At 43.6% G+C, this 26,477-nt stretch overlaps 1 protein-coding gene across 2 annotated transcripts in view; it reads right to left on the reverse strand.

Moving 5' to 3' along the window:
• The window catches only part of LOC134848125 (E3 ubiquitin-protein ligase SIAH1A-like), a 75,077-nt gene that overhangs the window by 2,634 nt on the left and 45,966 nt on the right, over window positions 1-26,477 (reverse strand). Inside the window, exons 2-4 of one of the 2 annotated variants that reach the window (XM_063865479.1) lie at window positions 2,524-2,606; window positions 1,974-2,453; window positions 559-751 (exon numbers count right to left, since the gene is read on the reverse strand). In XM_063865479.1, the coding sequence (XP_063721549.1) occupies window positions 559-751; window positions 1,974-2,453; window positions 2,524-2,596 (746 nt within the window). In that variant the 5' untranslated portion in view covers window positions 2,597-2,606. Of the gene's footprint in view, window positions 1-558; window positions 752-1,973; window positions 2,454-2,523; window positions 2,614-26,477 lie in introns of both variants that reach the window. The other variant, XM_063865480.1, reaches the window with a different exon arrangement.

Raw genomic sequence — 26,477 nt, forward strand, 5'->3', positions numbered from 1 at the left:
TCAAAATGGGGCTTGTTGAGGCCATATCTTCTTCTTAGATTTTAGGAAATAGCCGCTTGAAAAGGGGAGATCCCACACTTTGTTCGTTTCATTGAAATCTTCATCTCACATTTGTGCATTTAAAATCTGAGAAAAGATTAAAACTCAAAACAAATAGGCCAAAAATCCCTCTACCGAAACTTTCGAATCGGCCGGTTTTTCCATTTGTACCATTTTTTTTAAACAGTACAAAAGTATTTGAGAAAAATTGAAATTTCTGCAAAAAGTACCAAAATTTGCTAAAGCGTCGCGAAAAACCAACAACAAACCTCATACATTTTCATAATACATGAATTGAACCTGAAAAAAAATCAAAGTCAAATCGCGAAAAAAATAAATGAGCGTAGCAAAAAAAAACTTTAAATTTCCTCGAAAAAAAAAACAAACACGGCCTTAAAAGTGCCTTCACTTCGTTCATTGAAAATACTCATTGGTGAGTTCCAAAGGATGATCCGGGAAAAAAATTTACTTTGTGTTGGTAAAAAGTACTTATATTTATGACCGTATATGTGTTGTTACCTGTAGGCGAAGCTTTCGGCCTGTTTCCGGGATCCTATAAGCTGGACGATTGCGTAGAACTGTTGAATGCCATCGAACTTGTCCTGCTTCTCAAGCACCAGCATGAAGTGGTGTCCGAAGCAGCTTTGCATCATCACCCAGTCCACCGCACCCGGCAGGTTGATGTCTGTCGCCAGAAACACTATGTCTTCTCCTTAAACACAACACACACACTACACATTTAGTCGTCACATTATATATTCAACAGGCACAGAGCACGACTATACATGTTTTACACTAAAATGTTCAGTACTTTTACGTCCCATGCAAATATTTTTAGGCATCTGAAACCGCGCGAAACAAGTATAGTTCCCGATTACACATCACTTGCTCTCCCGAGTGATAGAAGCCGACTTAAGCCTAATGCACATTTCAAGCTAATAAAAACTATCTTTTGACGAAATTCACCTTATTGGCTTTCGTTTTTTATTTCAATTTGCACTTTCAATATTGGAGAGCATACTATCAGTTTTAGCAAACTATTATTAATATTATTATTATTATGAAAACTTTATAATCTACCTACAAGAGATTAAAGGGGTGAGTACAAATTAATTTCAATTGAACTTATAAAACTCAAACCGCGAAAATCAAGTTTGAGCGTAAAGACCTTCGTTGATTGGCTTGCAATAATGAACTAGATTTTTTTCGTAAATTGATTCAGCACAATTCGCTGGGCGATCACCTTGATACAATTTACATAACAGCGATATGGTTCAAAAGTCCCTTTTTCGAGCATAAGCCAAGATCGAGAAAAATTCAAATTCTGTCCCAAAGCCTTCACAATTATAATCTGAGCTTATCTCTACGATAGGAATGCCAATTTAAGTCGACAAATTTAGGCAAAATCCCAGCAGGTGAACGATATTCAAAATTAATTTTCATGTTCCATTATAAACTAGTTACTAAACTTAAACCATAAAAAACGCATTACATGAGGGGAGGTTTACTGCAGAAATATCTACTTGTCAACATCAATATTTCTCACTCTGATCTAGAGAACAATCATATCAAATGCTAGATCAGTACAAGGGGAGTTCCTATGCCTGAATTTTGTACGCTGAGTTAACTTACTAAAAGGCAACTGCGTGTCTAACAGGGAAAAAATCTAGTGCTTGATTACAAGACACTTGTTATCGCAATTGCAAGCAAGAAGACGTCAAAAAATCTGAAAACCAACCATTGCCTTTGAAGCGCTATAAGAAGTAATTAAGCCCTTTTACACACGACAACGACCAAAACTTAACAAATTAGTTTTATGGGTCCTGAATATGTTACATTTTGGCTATGGCTTCAACGACTTCAGATATTTGACATTCATCTCCGGATGGTATGGTATGGAATGGTAAGTGAACCATTCTGTATGAAAGACCAACCTTGTAAAGTGGTGATTGATTTGTGCGCTTGTGTCAAATGTGGCATAACTTGGTCAAGAGATCCTTGCCATTTACAGGATGCTCCTGGACAGGGACAAGAATATGGTCTATATTCACAGGTCTCCTCGTGCTCACTTTTCTCTGTGTGGAGCAAGGTAACCGAACATCCCACACCATTGTACTTGCAGGGAAACATTACGGTGTTGGCCACTTTCTCCATTGCCAGATTTCTGATGGACCCTAAGGGTCCTCTGCACGTAGGACAACACTGCAACTTTGGTCGACATGTACTGCATACTAGATGGCCACTTTGACATTGCAATATTGGAGGTAGCACATAATCGAAACACACAGGACATTCAAATAACTGTGCGAGGTCTGGATTAGGATTATTCAAAGATGATCCCGCTTGAAGAGGATTTGCAGGCACATGGATGCCAGATGAGTCTCGCTGCATAGACCCACTCAAGAACGGCGAAACTTGAAAACAAAACGTACGATAACAGTGATCGAATCAATAGATTTTAAATCAATTTTTCGTTCAACTTACCCTGAGAGACGTTATTCATCGGTTTTGGTCCCCGCATAGGATTATTTGCCAGAGGACCAATTTTTTGATCCATTAATTACTGTTCTGAAACTTTCAATGCAATTATACTAATGTGACATTCGACCAGAATGGCCAAAATGCAGTCTCTGCAGAATTCGGTATTTTAGCAGCAAGCCTTCCGAATTGGCGATTTAGAACGGATAAGGACGTTATTTGAACGATTGGCCAAACGGTGAAGGCTAGAAGATTCTGGAATTCTAAATTTTAAATTTTCGAAATGATGACGTAACATTTCTGAGAAATGTTAAAACGGCCATTTTAGCTAAAATAGCAGAAAGAAACAGAACAACTTTTATCTGCGATTACGAACAGTACGAAATCGAGACTAAAAAACAACAACGAACTACCGAACAGCAGAGGACGTTCCGAGTTGCAACTATTGTGCTGTTACAATAGTTGCAGGGCCGTTGCGAACAACGGTGAAGGGTGAAAACCAGCCCTCCGAGTTAGCGTGAACTTGAGGTTAAGGAGCTTGATTCGCCGGATTCAAGAATCCGGAAGGGTCTCGGGACGGGAACTTTTATGAACTTGTATTGAATTTTAGCATCCGTCATGTCCTGACTTGAATTTAATTAAGATCTTAATTCGTTTTGACAAGAATGAGGAGCTAGAAGTAGGGGGGGAAGGGTTGATCCATCTTCGATGGAGATGATGATTTTTATCTACTGAACAAAAACAATAGTAATATGATAAGTAGTAGCCCTGTTTTTAGGAGTGACCTCGTGGTCTGGGGATACTGAGACCCAGCCATGAGCTCACTATTTTTGCATGTAATCTAGTTAATTTGGGTGTTTTGACCGAAGCCGAAAGCAGTAACGTTTTTGTCGACCCGATGTTAGAGAAGACCACCGAAAAGTACTGGCTTGGTAGAGACGGTGAAAAACATGCAAAGCTTTGTTTAGACGCTAGCCAGTCGTCTTAAGACTTAGTTTTGTTATCCGTCGATATGTATCTTCCGGGCGAATGTTACATGTATGTTTTTATGGCGCTCCTGGGTGTTATTCTTTTTTAACATCATGACCGGCAGAACCGTTAACGAGCATTCCGCGCCGAGCGGATGCTCACATTAACGCCCTTATTAGGCCTAAACCGCCGGGGCGGAAGGGTAGTTCGGAACGCGGAGGCCTTCCGGATTGCCGTGAATAGTTTTTTAACCTAGTTAAGACCGAAAATTCACGAACCAGGAAGGGTGGGGGGATCGGCCGTCCCCTCGTCCCCTGAGTGGTTGGTGACCAAAAACACTTAAAGATATAAGTAAAACCAAACAAAAAGTAGTATAGTACCCAAGAAAAACAAAAAACAAAAAAAAAAAAACAGAAAAAACCAAAAAAAGTAAAAAAGTAAAAAATCAGTAGAAATCATCCCCCCAGACAAGATGTGATTCAACCCCCCCGTTTGTTGTTGATAGATATATTGTTGTTACAGGCATTTATATCAGTCAGGATCATTACGATCAATTTTGTGGCCCGTTTTTGAGGCTTGTACCGTAGGGTTATTTGAGCATTTAAGCACGTTAATGATAAATTGCGCTCAATCCGGAGGGGTCAGCTGATTTGCGCTCAATTCGGAAGGGTCTTGGGTGAAGACCGATCCGGCAAGCAGTACAGGGAACAACAGGAAGTGGCTCAACAACAACTACAATCGACTGTTGGGTATCGTTAACAAGTTTTGTATCCCTTTTGGTACAAAGAGTAGGATAGTAATCTGTGGGGGGCTCGACAGTGCTGCACTGTAGTGACCCTTCACCGAACTGCGAATATCCGAGTTAAGCACCTTAATTCGGAGATTAAACAAACCCGGAGGGGTATAGTATTCCTAGTATTATTATTTATATAGCCTATATTAATAGTCTTATATCGATTTTCAGCCAAAAACAACGAAAACTGACCGGTTTTTAGGGTCAAAATTGCGATATTTTGATCCCCCCACAAGTCGCGATTTTTGAGATATCGATATTTTTTGAAACGGAAAAAAGCGCTAAGTTAGTGTGTTACATCGTAACTGCACTACTGTAATAAGTAGAACCGGTTAACTTTAGTTCGGAAGTGGTTGGAACTAGTTTGGTACCAAAAACCAAATTTTCCCATTTTTTGATAGTACAAAGCGCTAAAAAATCAGAAATTTTTTTGAAATTTTTGAGTTAGGACAGTAAAAATAGTTGTTTGGACAACGTCCACTAGTGAATCCACGAGTTTTAAAACCCGCTACCCGAAAGCCTTCCGGGTTGCAGAGAAATCGAACTGAACGTGTTTGATTTGGTAGATTCACCAATCCGGAGGGGTCCAGGTAGCATAGTTTTTCGCAAATTTTTTCTACAAAAACGTTTTAGATCGGGTCTTTTGCATTGAACTAGAAGAGTATAGGCCTCCTGAGCTCGGATCAATAATTTTTAGGTCGAAAGGACCAGATTTGAGGAAAAAGTTAGGCGGAACCTATAGGAGAGAAAATTTTTGAATTTGGAAAAAAGACGTTTTGGTTAATAATTTTGGAAATACTGGGCATATCGAGTTGATATTGGTACCAATAGATCAGAAATTAGCTGAGCTTACTGATAGGATCAGAAATTTTTCGGAAAAACGAGAGAAAAAAAATTTTTGAGATTGTTTTTAGCAAATCACACAAATCCGGAGGGGTACACCCTTCACGTTTTACAAATTTTTCTGAAAAACCCTTAGACCTCAACCAAAAGTTGATAGCGATTGAACTAAGTAACTTAGGACAGTTCTAGACGGAAAAGGAGAGCTGAAGGCACAAGACAACCATAATAGAGTCGAAATTAGGTAAGCGATAAGACCCTTCACCGTTAGTGTGAATTGTCAAATAAGTGCCTTAACTTCAATCCGGAGGGGTCTAGGAAAGGACCCTATACCCTTCCCAGTTAATTCAAACAGCATAATAGTAACACAGAACGTATTAGGAGGGATATAGGTTGAAAAAGGGAAATCTCCTAAAAAACTGCTTTTACAAAATCGGAGGGCTCCCAATCCGGAGGGGTCAAAGTTTTTACAAGAGGGGTCCCAATCCGGAGGGGTCTTATAGTAGCTAATTCGGAGGGGTCCAAATCCGGAGGGGTCTCATATTAACTAACTCGGAGGGGTCCCAATCCGGAGGGGTCTAGATTCTGACAAATCCGGAAGGGTCCTATTTGTGCCAATCCGGAGGGGTCTAGATTCTGACAAATCCGGAAGGGTCCTATTTGTGCCAATCCCGAGGGGTATTATTTTATTAAGGACTTAGGTGAACGAAAGAAAGACTAAAAAGTGAGAAGTATTAAGTTATTAATACACAGGCTAGCTATCAGTGACTGCACTGGTAACTTGCCTTTCAAAAAGAACCAGACTAATACAAAACAGATCCGAACTCGGATATTCGCGACACTAAGTCTAAATTAGAAAGAGCGTGACTCATTGGTGTGGATTGAAACATAATACGTTTTTGGGAAAAGTGACTGCCCTGAGGATTTTAGTAGGTCTAGCTCGGGCAGTCCGAAGGCAGATAGGTAACACAATACTCGGTGGGTGCAATAGACGCCCACTTGAGAAAATTACTGCCTTCAAAGTTTTGTCTGTTTGGTGCAGCACCAAGCAGGGAAAGCTTTTTCTTTAAAATACAGGTTCGACTATTGTACTGCGACCAACTAAGAGTACAAGACACATACGTTTTTTTTATATATACATTCATATTGTGTCAATATATAATTCTTGTTTTTGATTTTAAATCAACCTAAACTGTGCTTGATTGGGTAGTGACTACACTATCTTTTAAATTGACTGATAACATCATATTGTGCTAGTTCCCAGATCTTTGGACCGATAATCGGCTAGTGTGAATAAATTTTATACAAACTGTACTCTGACAACATACAGAGATTCGTGGTCACTATTTAATAGAATCTGGTGAAATTTATTGTGTTGTGTCATTATTTTGTTAATAAAACTATAAGGTCTATAGCAATTGAGTCAAGGGTAGGCATAGGAAAGTGACAAATAAAGAATGAGTTTAGACAAGTCAAGGATACCAAAACGAGGTAATAGCTCTAGGAAATTCATACCTGAAAAGAAAAGAAAAACGATGACCGATCCTTTTGTGGATTGGATCAAGCGAACCCGGTCCGATAAAGAGGGGACGGTTTCAGGCAGAATGGTTGAGACGAGAAGTCAAAAGACCTCAGAAGAGAGAAGAGAACTATTAGAAGTGGAGGTCAATACGGACCATACCATGAATGACAACCAGGAAGTAAATGAACTGGAAGGGAGAGGCAGAAGGCTGGCGAGTGAATCTACCCCGGTAGAACAAGGCCATGATTTTGCCACTTCCACCGGGACGTTGGATCGAGAAGAGATGTCAGAACTGTCCGACATCTCAACTGAGGTAGCGACAACGAGAAGATCTCCGACAGACAACACTATGATGGCAGGTGGAACTGGGAAACAAACAACGTCATCATCATTTTCAGAAAGAATGAAGAACACCTTCGGGAACATCTTTCCATTCAGCATGGGAGGAGGAGCAGGCAACGATGGTGAGTCCCAGGAGGAAGAAGATGAAGAGGAGCAAGGGGACTATGGATCTCAAGTCAGCCTCAATAGTTCAGTCCAAGAGAGTGAGGCACACGTCGGAAGAGAGACTGGAACCACGGACAAATTTGGTGTGGTGACAACAATAAGCAAAGAAGCAATCACACCAGGCCAGTCAAAAGACTTCACGATGAGGGCAAGTTCGGAGCCAGAACCTGGTGAGAATAGAACCAGAGGGCTCTGCAACGCGTCAAATGATCTTGAAACAAACAATGAAAAGACGTCGAGGCAGAGAGTCAAGGCCCGGATCTCGACAAGCACGAAGTTACCTGGGACCGACAGGGTTACACCACCACTAGTAACGCCACTGGTGGATAACGGGGCAGCACTAGAGGAAGCCTTAAACAACATAGTTGACAGTTTAGGAGAACAAAACGAGCAAATGTCAATAAGGATGAGTGAACTAGAAAGAGCAGTTCACATTGAGAGAGAAAGGCTGCGGGAAGAAATAAACCGCAACAGACAAGAAGTTGACAGGAGCGAAAAACGCTTGAAAGAGAGAACGGACGAACACATGACGAGGAACTTGTCGCGAATGACAAGAGAGGCGGAACAGAGGGAGTTACGCTTAAGAGCCGACATGGAGAAGTTGAGAATTCAGCAAGAGCAGTCTCTTGGGACTCTTGACACAAAGATAGATGCGATGATGGAGAGGCGAACTCAGGCTATCATGGATAGGTTGGACGGGCTACTAAGCAGCAAAAGTGGACCAAAAGAAGGAGAACCGAATTCGGCAGGCCCCAGCAGGGAACCGAAGGTGAACTTCAATGAACATCAAAAGAGGAAGACGTATGGATCCACTAGAGGCAGGGGCAGTACATCAGGCTATGCCACAAGGGATAATGGAGCATGGGGCCCGAACAATAGAGCAAGTTCAACGGGGAACAGACGAACCTCTAACGAACGACCAACGCAAGGCGCACAGGCGACTGGGAGAAGTGATTCCGGCAATAAGGGGCATACAAGCCCGAGGAGGGGTCACGTGGGCCAAGCGGGAAGTGCTCACGATGATTCGGATTGCAGGGATGCACCGCAGACAGAGCCTTCGACGAGGTATGGGGACACTCAAGCGGGACACTCAAGGGATGCTACGGCAATGGCCACAGCATTTGAACCCCTGAACAGGTCTCTGGAGACATTCCTGACGAGGTTATCTAAAACCAATGAACGCAGTGAAAAGTCCAGGAGAGTCTTTAAGAAGCCAAGATGCTACAAAGACGAATCTGACGGCTGTATTGATACCTGGATAGAGGTAATGAAGCTGCATTTCGAGGAAGAGGACTTGTCTGAGAGACAGGAATGCAGCGCCCTCACCAGCAACTTAGAAGGGACGGCCCTGAACTGTGTCATGGCCAAGAAACAGTATCAACGTGACACTGCAGAGAAAATCTTCGAAATCTTGTTAAACCGTTCCGGATCAGGGGTGCAGGGGCACCAGGCGATGATGCGCTTCGAGAAACGAAGGCAGCGGGAAGATGAAACTATAGACAAGTTTCTCGATGATTTGGAAATGCTGAGAAGACGCAGCCAACCTGATGAGTCAAACCGAAGGATGAACCTGGCCGTAGCCTCAAAATTCATCGATGGTGTGAAAAACGATGAACTTCGTACGATGCTAGCAACGCATTACACACCACTATCAACTAATGCGCCAACACCGGAGGAGTTGAGGCTCAAATCAAAAGAGTATCTATTGTTGAAACCTCCTTCGAGATCTGGATATTACAAGAACAATTATGGCAATTTTAACAACGGACCAGCGAATCAAGGAAACAATTGGTACAAACCGAGGGACGATATGGACAAGAGACGCTCTTGTGCTAATTGTAGTTCAACAGACCATCATGTGTCAGCATGCCCAGCTTATAAACAAGGCATGAAAGCAATAGGCTTTAGCCTCGAGGACGAAGATGCGTCAGAATTGGAACATGAGGATTTCATGAGAGGAGTAATTGCGAAATTCGGCCCGAGGTGTTTCTTTTGCAACTTGGAAGGTCATTTTAAATCAGATTGTCCACAATTCTGGGATGCAGTGGCAGACATCAAGCATCCAAGGCATGAAGAAGCTTTGTCAGGAGTGAAAGCAAGCAAGGCTCGACTTTTGAACGAAGCAGAGGCACGCAGGAAGGACAAACCTCAAGAGCTGGCGGCAAAGAAAATGCAAGCGGTAACAGAAGAAGCACGTGAACCGGAACCAGCAACTGCGCCCGATGACTTCAAGATTGATTACAAGGCAGCCGCAAAGGATGCTCTAAATAGAGTACAGCAGGAATTGGTGACGAAAGAGATCGAACAAAAAGTGAAACTTGAACTGGAAAATGAAAAGCTTCAGGAGCAACTGAATATCTTCGAGGCAATGGAGTTCGAGGAGACGAAAACACCAAGCAGTTTAGATATGAAACTTAAAGTGATCTCCGGTAAGAGGTTCGGCATGGCGCCGCAGGGAAAGAAGATACAGTCGATAATCTCAGTGGCTGGACACCAGGTAATAAGAAATCTGAGTGAACCATCAGAATTCACTTTAATGCATTTGGACACATATGCAGATTATCTGAGGCAGGTGGAGCCACGCACTGAGTCGAGAGCTGTGCGAGCACTACTAACGACGGGTGGCCCTCGCATGAAGAAACTTCATGGACGCTACTTGGAGGTCTATGGGCCGTATCAAATAATGCTGAACGTGGATGGAATCAGCATTTACACCAGGACTTACATAACAACAGATTATGACCAAATGGGGCAGATCTATTTGGGTGAAGAGGAACTCAAAGTCCGCAGGATAGGCCATGACGCCATGATGGAACAAGACGCGGTACATATTGGATATGAAGCAGATGTGACAGCACACCTGCTCGACACCAACGGAACAAAAATCGGAGTCACAGGGCTTCTGGACACAGGCGCGGTGGTGAGTGTGATGCCGATAAAAACCTGGGAGAGAATGGGCTTCACGCGGGAAGATCTGATTCCTACGAATCTCCGACTAGCCGCTGCAAATCGAGGAGCTATCTACGTAGCCGGAAGAACACCGGTGACGGTCCTTCACATGGGAGGACGGAACCTTTGGATGAGCTTCCTGGTGGTAGAGAATCTGGACGATGCCGACCAATTCATCTTGGGCAGAGATTTTGTCAGGAATTTTGACGTGATGATTGACTTGAACAACGGTCTAATACGGATTAGAAACCCGGACCGAAAGTATGTTAAGAGACCAGTTAATAGGATAATAACAGATGAAAATAAGGTACCAGTTTTTTTGGATAGAAAAGTAAAGTTACAACCAGGACAAGCTGTGGTAGCGATTTTTAGAATGAGAAATTTAAATTCGTTAAGTGATAGTAAACAGGTTTGCTTAGTACCGAATCCAAATAGTCAGAGTTCGGTGATTTTAGGCCGGAGCTTCTCGGTAACGCGAAACGGACTGTGTGTCAGTGTGTTGTTGAACACACTGGACACCACGGTTTCAATCCAGCGTGGAAAGAAGCTTGGTTACGCATTGCCGATGAGGACTGATTATGAAGAGACACAAAACTTGAAGAAATATAGTGTCAAAAACTGTCCTTATCATGCCAATAAAGATAAAATTTTAAAGAGGATTGATGAATTAAAATCTATTCATAAATTGTTTTCAATGAAATCCGAAACGGACGACGGCTTATCAAGCTGCTCGAATTTTCCGGAACGCCCCTCGTCATACGAACTAGAATCTGACAAACCGGTTTTGCCAGAGATAGAACATTTAAAAGGGAAAATAGGTGAGGGGGATTTCGAAAAATTGCGGGACCTCCTAAATCGGAACGCTGATGTATTTTCAAAACATAAGGCGGATATCGGTTGTTGTAATTTCGTCGAACACGAAATCGAACTAGAAGAAGGCGCCGTACCCCATAGGGAAGGCGCAAGGCGAATGACACCGCAGAAATCGGAAGCGTGCCGAGCAGAAATAGAAATGTTGCTTGAATACGACATGATAGAACCCTCGAAATCGCCGTGGGCTTGCGGAGTAGTAATGGCGAAAAAGAAGGGGGGGCAGCTTAGATTCTGTTGCGACTTTCGCTACTTGAACGCGGTAAAGATTAAAGATGCGTACCCGATACCGCGAATAGACGAGAGCCTATCTAAACTTGGTGATGCCAAGTTCTTCACCACACTGGACTTAGGTTCTGCCTTCTGGCAGGTCCCTCTACGAAAGAAGGACAGAGAGAAAACCGGATTCGCGTGCGAATTGGGGTTGTACCAGTGGAAGAGGATGCCCTTCGGCTTGTGCAATGCAACAGCAACTTTTCAAAGGCTGATGGCTCAGGCTTTGACAGGAGTGACCAAAAAGTACGGGAATCTCTTGATGTGCTACGTGGATGACGTAGTCATAGCGACACCGAGCCTAGAGGATCACATTGATCGGCTCGATGAAGTCTTCGGATGTATGAAAAGAGCAGGCTTGAAATGCAAACCATCGAAATGTGAAATCCTTAGGGATTCGATCAAGTACCTGGGAAGAATGGTGGACCGGCATGGAGTGAGGCCAGATCCAGAAGCAGTAGAGGCTGTGCTGACATGGAAAGCTCCTAGAACGGACACACAGCTCATGAGCTTCCTAGGGTTTGCCAATTACTACCGAGAATTCATAAAAGGATACGCGGACAAGGTGTACCCGATGCAGAAGCTGATGCGCAACAAAGGGAAAAAGTTCGAATGGAACGATGAGGCACAAGTTGCTTTCGAGAACATAAAGCGGGAACTGTGCAAAGCGCCAGTGCTGGGCATGCCTACAGAAAAGGGCATGTATGTTCTTGACACAGACGCATCGGTGGTGGCCATCTCAGGAATATTGCATCAAGAGCAAGAATGGAACGGAAGAACAGTCCTCCGTCCCATTGCATACGGCAGCAAAGTATTGAGTGACACAGAGATGAAATATGGCGCACCAAAAGCAGAAATGTTTGCAGTAGTTACCTTCGTGGAGAAGTACCGTGCATACTTGGGGAGCGCTCCTTTCAAGTTACGCGTGGACAACAGAGCGTTATCCTGGTTGAAGACCTACTCGATGGATCAGAGTTATATTGGTAGATGGATAGTAAGACTGGATGGCTACCATATGATAATCGAACACAGGATGCGTGATAAACATCAGAATGCTGACAGTCTCAGCAAGAAAACTGAATTCTATGAAAGATTGGAGCAGAAGCAGGCCAATCAGGCGGAAGTAAAGGAGGGATTCTCGTTTCTGGACAAAGAAACTTATGAAGCGCTTCCCTTAACGAGATGGTTGGATAAGTCTGGACATCCAATTCCAGGGCATCCTGAGTTACCTGTAGAGAAAGCAGCTGAGATAGAGATCCTGTCCAAGGAGGATCCAGTCCCCTTGGATTTGCTGCTACGCTCGAACCTGGTCCAGCAAGAACTCTCTCGCATGAATATAAACAGTCTCTCATTACTGGATAAAACGGTGCAAGTCACACCACAAGTGATGCGGATGCTGGGTGGATTGTTAGAAAGAGAAGTGACCAGAGATGACCCCGAGTGGACAGCAGCAGTGGCATCGCTAACAGTCAGGGAGAAAGTAAAGATCATGCCGTCCAGACGACAACACGAAGAGAACGAGAGGGATTGTAGGACAATAGTTCAGCAACTAGTATCCTCAATACCCCAAGAGATTTTAACCAGTACTTCTTACGGACAGAAAGAACAGGAGAGCGGCAACCAAAAGAAAACTGTCACCTTTGTGGACCGAGAGGAAGAGGGTGAACTTGTAGAACAAAATCTGCTGCAAGACTATTTGTCCGGGGAGAAGGAGAAGGAGAAAGATCAAAGATCACAGGTTCAACACCCGGCACAAAAAAATTTGTCCGGGGAGTCCGAGATAGACGAGAAAATTCCTGATGAGAAACAGGACCTAGAGAACAAGGTTTTGTCCGGGGAGTTCAGATGGATGCGAAGGAAATACAGACATGATCTGGAGGAGCGTGCAGTCTCCAGCACAACACCTTCGACGGAGGATAATGACTCCCGAAACTCAGGAATGGATACCTATTCCGACAGGAATTCCACCTCGGGATCAGAACTGTCAGAACTAGCGATACACACGTTACTAGTGGAAACTCGGGCGAGAGACCTGGACAGAGAGGTGTACCAGGATCCGGACAGCGATCGCTACCTTATACCGAGCGAAAGTGTCTTTGACAACGCGGCGGATGACTTAGAAACAATAGCGGTATCGAAACGTTCGATAAGCCTGTTGCCGCAGAAAGAGGTAGTCAGGACTGATCTTCAGCCGTTTCAGCAAGAAACACAACCGTTGGCGAAGATTTGGTGCGTTAAGATGGAAGAAGACACACATCAGCCCAACGAGCTGAACAGTCAGATGAGAGTCATGAAGACGTACTTGAAGGCGAGATACAGACTCTCGGACCTTCTAAGGGCGCAGAGAAATGATCGCATGACAAGCAACCTAAAAAGGTGGATAGAAAACGGTGCACCTGACAAAGGCGACCTGGAAGAAGACAGCTATAGGATCCTGAGACAATACTTCATGCAGAAGGAGGGGAGGTTATATCTGAACAAGGACGGGATCGTGGCTTGCAGGAGAAGAGAAGAAGACAAGGTCTTATACAAATATAACGCGATAGTGTTGCCGCAACTCTATCAGACAGAACTATTATTCAGGTCGCATGATCAGATGGGCCATCAAGGGATCGACAAAGTGTATCAGAGGATTCTGAAGCGATTTGAGTGGCCTGGGATGAAAAAGGCATGCGAGAAATGGGTGACAGCATGTCTGTCATGCCAACAGGTCAAGGATCCTAGGAAGTTGCGATTTCCTTTACAATCAATTGAGTCGTCTGAATTCAACGAGGTGGTGCAGATAGATCACCAGAAGATATGCATGACAGACAGCGGTTACAACCAAGTCTTGGTCATGATAGATCACTTCACGAAGTATGCAGAGGCCGTGCCCTGCATAACTGCCTCGGCGGAAGAGACATGCGACCACCTGATCAATACGTGGATAGCAAGACACGGATGTCCAATGACGTTTCAATCGGACAATGGAACGGCTTTCGTAGGCGAGCTTACGAAAGAGCTTATGAGACGGTCACAAGTCGCTCAGGCTCACTCCACGACATACCACCCTCAGACGAATGGCTTAGTGGAAAGACAGAATAGGACGTTAGTGTCGATGCTGAGGGTATATTGTTCCAGGTACATGACCGATTGGGACAGATACCTTCCACAGGTGATGGGAGCTTATAATAGCACGCAACACTCCACCACTGGGGTCAGTCCACACATGATGCTGACGGGACACGAGAAGTCTTTACCCTTGACATTCTTCTACCCAGAGTATGAGGGAAAGAGAACATCTCCACAGGTTTACGTAAGGGATGTGATCAGACATCAACAGGAGTTGAACGATCTGTGCAGACGAAATACTCAGCAAGCACAGGCAAGGCAAAGGAAAAGATTCGACAAGAAAGCAGCTGGTGCAAAAGCTTACTCGGTGGGAGATTACGTATGGGTGTTTCAGAACGTTATACCACCGAAAGGGACGAAGAAGCTCCTAAAGAAGTGGAGGGGACCCTTCATGATTACAGAGGTGCACCAGGAGGGACGCTTTTACAGACTGAGTACAGGCCGAGCCGCCCACTACGAAAACATCAAGCCACACAATCCATCGACAGAGGACTGGTGTATACCTGCAGATATGGAAAAAGGAGATTACCTGATGATGGATCCTGCTTGCGAGGTCAACGAGAAAGGCACCAGGGAGAAGAATGATGGAAATGAGGTAATAGAGGAGGGAACGAATACACCACTGGACCTGGATCCAAATGAGGTGATAGAAGCGGATGATGAAACCTTACCTTACGCGGAGGAAGATTGGCAGGATCCCGAACAGACTGAGATTCCCAAAAATATGGATCCAGATCTCCCGTTCACGATGCAGACTCGACAAGGCGACGGGAAAAGACCTAGAAAGAAATACAACCGTTACGGTGACGACTATGTAGTAGACAAGATAGATCTGAAAAAGATAGTGGAAGAAGTGGTAGGTCTAGAGAGCATAACAGTCTCACAAGACATTGACATGTTGGATGATCACGACCAGGAATGGATCGAGGACAGATCGAAACCCGAAGTAGATTTCGATGAGGAGCAATCGGAGTCCAACAGAGATGATCTCACAAATCTGCGAGTCTTGGAGTGGCTGAACGAAATGACATCAGATCCTAAAGAGACCAGCGTCACGATTCAAGATGTGGATCGTGAAAGAGCGAAATACATTAAGACGGAGCGAGATGATCCTTCTTGGGCTGCCCAGGAAGGACAACTCCTCATTCCAGCTTCTAACCTCGACTTAATATCCGGTATGCGATCGACGGGGACGCCGATGGATATTTTTGTCCGGGGAGTGGGGGTAGGACTTACCCACACTGAAAACTTGATAATAAAAAAATTGAGAATAGCAAGAGAGACAGGAGACTTAGAAGCAGAAACAGGCGAAGAACCTAAGAAACCTGACATAGGCAGGGTAGTTGAGTCATATTTTAACTTACCAAATGAATATTCAAGTAACATAGTACTAACAGATAGCGATTTCATACTCACAGACAGAACATGTGCGATAGCGATCACCGCAGACATGAGTTTTAGGACAGCGCTAGCGGCAGATTTTAAGAGAGAATACAAAAACGTGGAATTCCTTTGGAAGCAAAGACCAGGGATAGGGGGCGTAGCAGCCTTACCCCCGGCGGTGTCGCAGATACCGGGAAAGTACTTATGCTTCTTGGTAACGAGGGCGACAGAGAAGCAGCACGTGGACCCGGAAAATCTATTCTTGTCTTTGACGAGGCTGAGGGACTTCCTTGTGGAAATGGACGTGAAGGAACTTTCGCTTCCAGTGTACGATCCAAATAGAGGAAGACTGCATCCTCGGGAATTGTACGCGCTCGTACACGTGATATTCTCTGATACAAACATACAAGTGTATCTACATAAGAAATATTACTTAAGTATAGGCTGAGTGATGTGCGAGAGGGTGTTAGGCCAAAGACCAAGTTACATGTAATATGTGATATGTGTGTTATGTTATGTTATGTTATGTTAGGTGTTGAGCTATTAAGGTCATGGGTAAGTAGGGGTTAGTGACCATGAACAACTTTTAAATGACGATTTTAGGAATAGATCCAAAGTTTGGACTGTCCAATCTTAGGTCGTATTCCAAAATTTTAGAAACCAATTGATTTTAATAAATTTTAGGATAAATATCTTTTTATCTGAACTGTCTTTAAGCAAATTTTAACGATATATGTTAAGGTGAAACTGACCAGTGTGAAAAAGGAGATGAAAGTGGGAGGAATATTGCAGACGAGAACCTTCCTAGCACCCTTTGGCTGCGAAGAAATCAAAGTGGTCCATGGAGAAGAGGAAGATAAATCGGCCGGTACATTGCTCATACCGAGATTCCAGGAAGAAGCCGACAATGACGAACAAGGACCATCGAGCTCGAACAAGGATAAGTCAGAAGGAGATGACGGACAGGGTGGAAGCCGTCAGACTGAAGAACCCATGCAACAAGATCAAGCTGGTGGGGAAGACGACAGGGCATCGACAGGAGGAACATCCAGCCTGGATTTTAACATCTTCAGTGATCTTGAAAACAATGCGGATACGTTGGAAACGACTGAGCCAGCGGACGAAGGCACCTCGACACTGGAGCCTCCGTCAGCCTTTATGGAAATGAAACGGAATTTACCGGAGAGCAGCTCTCCTGGCAATTCAAGAAATAACGATCAGAGAATCCTCATGGAATCACCTCGGAGGAGAAGAATAGAGGCCTCAGCCAGAGTACCTTTCTTGGGAACGCTACCCGAAGAAGAATGGGAAGTACATCACCGAGACCACGAGAGTAGGACGGGATGTAAGCTGGACAGAGTGGCGTTCATGGAAGAAGTCTGGACTGTGATTCAGAGCTATGGGACCCAGTCCATTCTCAAAACAGGTCTCAATCAACCCTTGATGAGGGAAGTACTTGACAAGCTTGATGAGTGTGAAGGGAGACTGAGTGAGTTATTGATCGACTCAGCCACTGATGAGAGTGAAGCGAATTCTCCCATCAAGATGACACCGCAGGACGATGAAGGAGAGGTGGTGTATCTGTCAAGAACCAGGAGAGGGACGATACGATCGAAAATGGTGATTGATAAAATCAACGCGATGAAAATGAAGTTAGGTAGCAGAGTGATACCGAGGAGGATTGGAAAGACGAAGGTGGATTCGGAAATATCAGTGAAAGCTGGCAACTCAGCGAAAAGAAAACGAGTCGAGGAAGTCATGGATTTGGGGCAAGGTGATTATCAATTGTCTGGCACAGATAGAATATTAACTGATATAGCGATGGTGCCACCCATTCTCATGGCGGGGATAAAGTCAACCGGTTATAAATCCAAAAGGAGTGACCGCACTCTGACTGGAGCGACTTTAGAAATGGAAATACTCAGTCAATGTGGAGAGAGTAAAATGAGGGACTTCAAGCCATCTCCCATGAATCATGGAAAGGGAAGTGTTGCAGGACAACTAACCCCAGTGGAATACAACAGACTAACAGTGTCTGAGACAGTGTCGATAGATGCACCCACCGGTGGATACATGGAGTTGTTGGAATACCGAAACTCGGCTAGAGGGCATGTAATGGCCCTGGAAGAAGAAAAAGCCATGGAGGGTTATCTGGAAACAATGTTGCAAGGCACCACCCTCAAGCAGAAGGCGTACGGAACTTTGGCGTCGTCTGACGTACAGGCGGAGACGATCGAGCAGTTGGTGAGCCTTCCATGGAAAGCAGTAGTATTGAGGTATTTCGAAGAAGAAATGAGGACTACGCCAAGAATACATGCTCTCGTGGCAGTACCTTACGTAAGGACAGAGTTACAACTCAGGTTCGCCTGGTGCATGATGGGACTGACTCGCGAAGAATATGACTCAGAAGAAAGAAAGAGGTCAAAAGAAGAAAAGGTGTTCCTTATGACAAATCTGAGGGATCTGATAGTCCAGAAGGGAGCAGCAGTAGCGTGTGCGAAGCGGAGAGATGCTCTCTGTTTCATTCGATTCCTGATAGAGCAGATTTCAGTACCTGCACTGAACAGTTGTGTTAAAATGTTGAGGGAAGGTGATGAACGAACGAAAGCCTTGTTCTTGCTGGCATTGCTGAACATGCAGCAAAGTAAACCGATGAGGGTGAACATGAAAGAACCTGAAGAACTGGAACCCATGAAAAAGATAGATTAGATCAGGAGGTTCTCAAACAAGGAGCTGAGACTCACTAAAGAATCTATGGGAGCATTGCCGAAGTCCAGTGAATACTGTGGACCGATCAAGAAGAAGTCATATAGCTACGTATCTGGGATCATAGGGATAGCGTACCATCCTTTCCTGAGTGAAGACATACGTGATTGCTTCTTTGATTATGAGCAGGCGGTGTTACTAAGATTCTGGACGTCCAGAATTGTAACGATCAAGAGCGTCAACAATCCACAGGCCAAATTGGGACTGGTCTTGGAAGAAGAGGTGACTGCACCTTCAGTACCAAAATCCGACAAGAGAGTGGAATTTGGGTTGGGATTCTCAGATGAATTACTGAGAACGAGCTTGATGGCAGTGTGGGAATTGATGAAGCCATCATGGTGTCCTAGTCCCAACGCTGACTCAATATTACGGGCGACACAAGCCATACAGAAGGAACTGAATGCGGACTGTAACCTGCGTGACCTCAACATCATATATAATGTGATGATAACAGCCTCTAAGAGCGACGGAGAAGATAAAGTGGAGTTGCCTGGCTGGGGACCAGAAGACTGGGTCAAACCTGGTAGCTGTCTGGCGGAAGTCTGTGGACTAGAGGGTCACGTTTGTGGAAGTCTAGACTGTGTGAAAACCCTGGAGAAACAACACAAGCAGTTGACAGTATTGTTTGGAAATGTAGTGATGAAAGCAAGAACGGAAACGGAACTGATAGCAGATTGCCATGGAGGAACCGATGTGAATCTAGTGACAGCACTAGGATTCTACAGCGTGTTTGGTTCTTTAGAGTCACTATTGAATCTAGAACAGAAACATGAGATGGTCACAGCCATCAGCGTAGAAGTATTCCCAGGAGTTCTGCAGACTGAGCAGAAGTATATAGGAAAATGGAGGGAAGCAATCGAAACAGAGATGAACATCAGATACAGCGAAACTTATTGTAGACCATCAGGAGCACGATATTTGGTGGGCTCAACGTTGGCTCCAATGTGCAAGAGCAAGTATCCTGTACATTTCGTAGCTGTGGACGTGAAGAGTACAAGAACGATTGTGGATCAAGCCTTTTCAGTGCCGAAGTGCGTGAGGTTGGCAAGAATGTCTGAAAAGTCCTACGAGTTACTGTGTAAGATTTTCTCAGCAGTTCCAGAGAGAACCAAAGAAGAGTTGGAGTCAATATTGGGAAAGAAGTTCATGGGATATGTGAGCGGGAACTTCAGTGACTTTGAGAAACAGAAGCAAAGAGGATCAACTGTCACAGATTACAATGCAGTAGATGAGAATGATGAAATCCACCGAGTGATGATGGAAGTGGAACCATTGCTGGAAGCTTCGGGAAAACGTAATTGGAGGAGCATCATGTTGACGCATGATGAGTTTGTTTCCTTGCCACTGCTTGTTGCAGACCTGGTGGTATCCCAAGCGTAGTAATCTGATGTTGATCTGGGACTCTGGAGAGCTGCTCTCCATGGGTTTACCAGATTCATCACAGCCCGTAACAATAGTGATAGTGGGAGTTATGATGATGATACGATGGCTGGAAGCTCATGTTAGAGAAAATAATAGACAGGAGGCACCAACGAGAGAACAATTGCGGAAATTAGATTGTCTAAAAGATTTAGATCTTTTTGAGACAATGTGCAAAGTTCTAAACATTCCGATGGAAGTGAAGAAGATATGGGCAAGAAAACGATTGATGCCATGGTTCAAAGCTAACATGACTGCGTGGTTGTACGAGTATGCGAAAAAGCATATGTCGAAACATGGCAGAGTGTACAGTGAATATCTGCTGGACATTGGGGCAGGAGCTTTCAAGCGAGCTTTCGTGACTCATCGGAATGCAGTGACCACCGCTGTGAAAAGAATTTCCAGAACGAGTGAGCGTAGTGGAAATGAGAAAGTAGAGATGCTGAAAGAAGATCTGGAGAGAAACGTGACGTTGTGTCTCCACAACAGCTTCTGTAGAAACAGAGAATCCAACTTGGATCCCCTACCTTGTTGTAAACAGAGGGTAGAAGAGCAGAAGTGTTGGAGGACGGCTTCCAACAGCGTCAGGATAGTCAACGACGTGCTACAAGACACGGAAACCGAAAGTGCGGAGTCAGCATCGCAGGAGGAGGAAATGGAACATTGATGAATGGTCGAGAAAACAAGAGGCAACAAGAAAGAAAATTAGAAGAATTTAGAAGTTTTAGAACTTCTAAACGACGAAAAAAGAAGAGAACAAAGGGATGATGAAGAAACGTTAAAACTCAGAATTGTTTTATGTGTGTGAAAAACTCAAGTGAGAAACCAAGCAACCAAGTTGTAATTGAAAACTGAAACATTTAGTTGAGTTTGGGAAATTGTTGCATTTATAAATTTGCATTTTGGTTTTAGTTGAAGTGGCTTTAGAGACACTCACTTATTATTTATTTGGAAAGGCTTAAGAGAAGAGTATATTTAAATATTCCAGCCTGCATGATTGTTTTTAATCACTTAGGAAAACTGATCACTTTGTGGTGATATGAAAGACTTGAGTAACCTCTTGAAGAGGGAGGTTGGTACATTGTTCTTTCTAATCACAAAGTTTCTTAGTTTTAATATTCAGGACAATAAACAAGCAAGATTTCCGAAGGGAAGGAGCATAGTAGGATAATTTTAGCTTGTTGGTTGGCAGGACTGTCCTGCAAGCCAACACCTTTTAAATCTAAGAGAAAAGAGTTTTAATCGGGACATAGACACTGGAAGTCAGAAAACATGTTTTATCTTAGGTCATATTCTCAATGTGCAGATTAATGAAAGAATTTGAAGGCTATAGTGATGTAGTATGATGCCATTTATATTCTGCAGTGAGTTGATATGACGTGGATAAAAGTAATTCCGTGCATTTTGTAAATTCTGTTCGATGGCACTGTAACCATTTTATGAACATTGCGCGATTCAATGAGGACATTGACCGGACTGTCCGGGGAGTATGTGACATTCGACCAGAATGGCCAAAATGCAGTCTCTGCAGAATTCGGTATTTTAGCAGCAAGCCTTCCGAATTGGCGATTTAGAACGGATAAGGACGTTATTTGAACGATTGGCCAAACGGTGAAGGCTAGAAGATTCTGGAATTCTAAATTTTAAATTTTCGAAATGATGACGTAACATTTCTGAGAAATGTTAAAACGGCCATTTTAGCTAAAATAGCAGAAAGAAACAGAACAACTTTTATCTGCGATTACGAACAGTACGAAATCGAGACTAAAAAACAACAACGAACTACCGAACAGCAGAGGACGTTCCGAGTTGCAACTATTGTGCTGTTACAATAGTTGCAGGGCCGTTGCGAACAACAGTGAAGGGTGAAAACCAGCCCTCCGAGTTAGCGTGAACTTGAGGTTAAGGAGCTTGATTCGCCGGATTCAAGAATCCGGAAGGGTCTCGGGACGGGAACTTTTATGAACTTGTATTGAATTTTAGCATCCGTCATGTCCTGACTTGAATTTAATTAAGATCTTAATTCGTTTTGACAAGAATGAGGAGCTAGAAGTAGGGGGGGAAGGGTTGATCCATCTTCGATGGAGATGATGATTTTTATCTACTGAACAAAAACAATAGTAATATGATAAGTAGTAGCCCTGTTTTTAGGAGTGACCTCGTGGTCTGGGGATACTGAGACCCAGCCATGAGCTCACTATTTTTGCATGTAATCTAGTTAATTTGGGTGTTTTGACCGAAGCCGAAAGCAGTAACGTTTTTGTCGACCCGATGTTAGAGAAGACCACCGAAAAGTACTGGCTTGGTAGAGACGGTGAAAAACATGCAAAGCTTTGTTTAGACGCTAGCCAGTCGTCTTAAGACTTAGTTTTGTTATCCGTCGATATGTATCTTCCGGGCGAATGTTACATAATTCATATAAAAATATTCTGCAGACAGTTCAAAAAGAGTCCATGAAAGCTAGAAAACAAAAATAATAACTTTTGAAAAAACTTCAAATTTCGAATTTCACAGAAAAAAAATGCTTTGAAGCTCTTTGAATTTCAAGAAGTTTATGATTCACACTTTTGCTATTTTTTTATCAGAAGGTCGAAAGTATCACAGTAATGTAACAGTCGCTTAAGACAAATAGGCCCTATAACCATTGGCTCAAGAGTCAGGGACACCATCTCTTGTGTTTTTCGACCTCAAAAACGGTCGGAGCCAATTCGTTTCACTTGCGAGATGAGACTAGAACCCGTTACAGCTTAAAGGCCACTAACAAAATACCCCCCCCCCCCACTCTAGAAAATAAGAACGTCCCCATACTTAGGTCTCAAAATACCCAAAATACACGAACGCCGTTAAAAACAGGGTCGGAACAATCCGTTAAGTTACTTTTTATTGGACAGTGGAACTTTGATCCATTTCAGATGGATCAACCTAAAACTCGCCTTACCTCAACATACTAATCATAAAATGCACTCGGGAAAATTAAATTAGGTATGTAACAGTCGCTTACTTCGGTCACATATGAGGCTTAAGAAAAATAGGCCCTATAACCATTGGCTCAAGAGTCAGGGACACTATCTCTTGTGTTTTTCAACCTCAAAATCGGTCGGAGCCAATTCGGTTCGCTTGCGACATGAGACTAGAACCCGTAACAGCTTAAAGGCCACTACCAAAATATCCCCCCACTCTAGAAAATAAGAACGTTCCCATACTTAGGTCTCGAGATACCCAAAATACACGACTGCCGTTAAAAACAGGATCGGAACAATCCGTTAAGTTATTTTTTATTAGACAGTGGAACTTTGATCCATTCCAGATGGATCAACCTGAGACTCGCCTTATCTCAACATAACAATCATAAAACACACTCGAGAAAACCAAATTTAGTACTCACATAGCAGCACGCTCGAGACACAGAGTAATTGAACTAATTAACAACTCTGGCATGAATATAATCAAATATAACTCAAGAAGTTTTCTAATGATGAGTTCCAATCAGGGATGTCGAATACTCGGATTTTTTGATATTCGTTATTCGCCGCGGCCCAACTATTCGGATTCAGCTTCGGCCAAATGTTACTACTCGAACAACTATTCGGATATTTGGTTATTTTCCCAAAAAACTTAGCATAAAAGTTTGATACAACAAATTCTATAAAAAGTATTGAACATAGCATTTTTCAAGTAGAATTGGCTGGGACTTGCGTAATAATGTAAAAATTGCGGGAGTGAGTAAATGTTAAAAATCAGTCACAACTCACAACCCAGTTTTTCGAGCTAAATCGACTGAGATCGCTAAAAACTGTTAAAAATCAGTGACAACCCAGTTTTTCGAGCTAAATCGAGTGACACTATTTAAAAAAGAGACCGTAATTTTAAAAACAAGTTTGCTAATGAACAGTTTTATTTCAAAAACCTTTTATTCTTATTTAAGAAAACATTTCGTGAATGATTCTCAGGTGATAATCGATTTTGTAAGTAGTTGCGACTGAGTCGGCATAAAGAAAATAGGCGCTCTGGATTTAATGCACTTTCTTCCTTCCGTTTTTCTACCACCTCGATATTCCACAAGAAACTTTTCATGCCATTTTGCCACTCCTTTTTCTTTTCTATACTCGCACTCGGCAGCGACATCAGACTCTTCTACATTAGCCATCTTAAAAAAAACAGAAAAATATTGTGAAACAAAACAGTAAACCAATATTCGGAATATTCGGGTTTTTTAGCAGTGGACCCTGGATTATTCGGTATTCGGCAAAAAAAAATATTCGGATTCGATATTCGGATTTCAAAATTTTAATATTCGGATTCGGCTTCGAAGTGCCGAATACTCGGTTTTCGGGTCGAATACTCGGATTCGAATCGATATCCCTGGTTCCAATCAAGGGAAGTAAGTTTTTACTCAAAAATATAGTTTTGGCTCTGGACCATTGGGACACTTCACTTGTCCGCCTTTCCGTTGAAGGTTCACACTGGTCCAGTTGATTTTAACTCCGCTCTCGTGTTCTTTTTGTCTCCTATGTCAGATAGGACAGCTCTACTCTAGTTCTCTACGATGGAAATTGCGAATAGCGATTTCCCACTGTATATATTTGACCACTTTCCCGCAAATGTTATTTCGGTCATTCTGATTTTTCATTTTATCTTTTCAGTTGTCGCGAGAAAACTAAGCTTGTCAGGCTCTATTCGATTTTTTGAAAAATAAAACTTCACTCCAAAATCACGTATATTCGTGTCCCTCAAGGTCAAACTTCCCAATATGACCGACTGGCACATACTCCCCGGACTCAAGATCGATGTCCTCATCGCGTGCTGCCTCTGTCAGTGAGTCCCCATAAACCCGAGTGTCACTCAAGATACAGTGCCTACAGTGCCAGTGGTCAGTTAGAGAGTTTACACCAGACTTAAGTTTATCTACACCCCAAAATTCACAACCATGTAAAATTTTCACACTATCGCTAAACAGCAATCAAAATCCGCACACACCTTCACCTGTGAGTTCTCGCTTTTTAAGCTAGTAATTTAAAATTTCTTTTGTCCTATTCAATCAGGAAATTGTCATGCAGCATTTTGGTTTATAGTATAGATATAGTATATTAATAACAATATCTCATTTGTTAAAATTTCTTTTTGGTGAACCCAGATTTCATCCGAGTTCACCATCGAGCCCCCTCCCTCTCAAGACTCAAGACTCTAGAATTCCCTTTTGAGCCACCGGCTCACCTCGTGTTCTTCACCTTCGAGGCACCAGACCCCGATATATTTGACACTGTGATCTGTTTCAAAAGTGCCTCTTCATCATCGGAGCTGATCACAACCTCCTCCCAAGCCTTCAGCTGTTCATAGGATCGCATCCACTCCCTTTGCTCCTGCAATCTCTTCGCTTGATTGGGTAAACTCTTCACCTTTGACTCTCGGTTCAAACAGAAGGATTTGTGAACACTCAGGCTTACATTCTTCGCCAGGTCTTCCTCTAGTATCGTTTCCCTCGCTCTGGTGTTGTTTCTGGATACTCTACAAACTCTTTTTCACCCCGTCGTGATCGCATTTCGATGGGTCAGCAGAGGTCTCTTGAAGGCCTCCGGTCCTATCTCGGCCTGGAATTGTCGATATTCCTTTTGATGTTTCCTCATGTGATCCTTCGTTACCATGTATAACCAGGACGTTAACAACGCGCGAAACCAGGGAAAGAACCTTAAGCGGCTCCATACGTGTCTGACTTCCATTGGTATGGCGAACACCTTGCATGCAGTCTCAAACAACTCAAGTCTCCTGCTGTAATCTATCGCGTATATCGACTCCGCCGTTGGCGTCTTCGACTCCCGATACTTCGTTACATTTTCTTCAATCCATCGTAGAGCCAGCATCGTGCTCACCACCAAGATGGTCACCTTTTGCTGATGATCGGGCAGTCCCATCTACCTGATTTCCTCCACATCTCAGATCAGGCAGAGATTGGCGTGCTCCGGTTACCACACTGTTTGCGCCAGACAGTGGCATGGACAATCCCCATGTGTGAGGTCGATGCTCCTAAGATTGCGTTCTCCCGAGGCTTCTAGGAGAGGCTCAAATTCCATCATTTTCTCGTGTATCATGTCAATCTCTTCCAGGTTTTGGAGCACCAACCATGGGTTTCCCGATCACGTTCTGTCTCTCGTGGTCACTAGTGTTTTCACCCTCCAAACCCAGAAGTTCTTCCCCCCGGATTTCACTCAAGTCGTCCCTTTGTTCTTTCGGCACTGTCCCTCAGATCTTCCTCAACAGCTTGTGTGAGTGATGCGACATCCGAGCCAGTCTTACGCATTTGGGCACTGAGAAGGCTTTGTCTATCAATACCCTTTGGCTGGATACTTCCACCAGCGCCATGTGTAAGGGATAGTGGCTGCCACATAGGTTGGCCATCACTGACCCCACTAAGGACTTCGCATTCAAAGGCAGACGATAGGCTTCGCTCATGGGAAATCCCATTTCCGCTTCAAGTCCAACCTTCCAGCTCTTGATGTGTTTCTGGGTCACTTGCAACACCCCGGGCCATGACTCCACGCTCAACGCGGTCACCAAGTGGTG

The sequence above is a fragment of the Symsagittifera roscoffensis genome, chromosome 6 (genome assembly GCF_963678635.1).
Source record: "Symsagittifera roscoffensis chromosome 6, txSymRosc1.1, whole genome shotgun sequence".
Classification (NCBI taxonomy): domain Eukaryota; kingdom Metazoa; phylum Xenacoelomorpha; order Acoela; family Convolutidae; genus Symsagittifera; species Symsagittifera roscoffensis.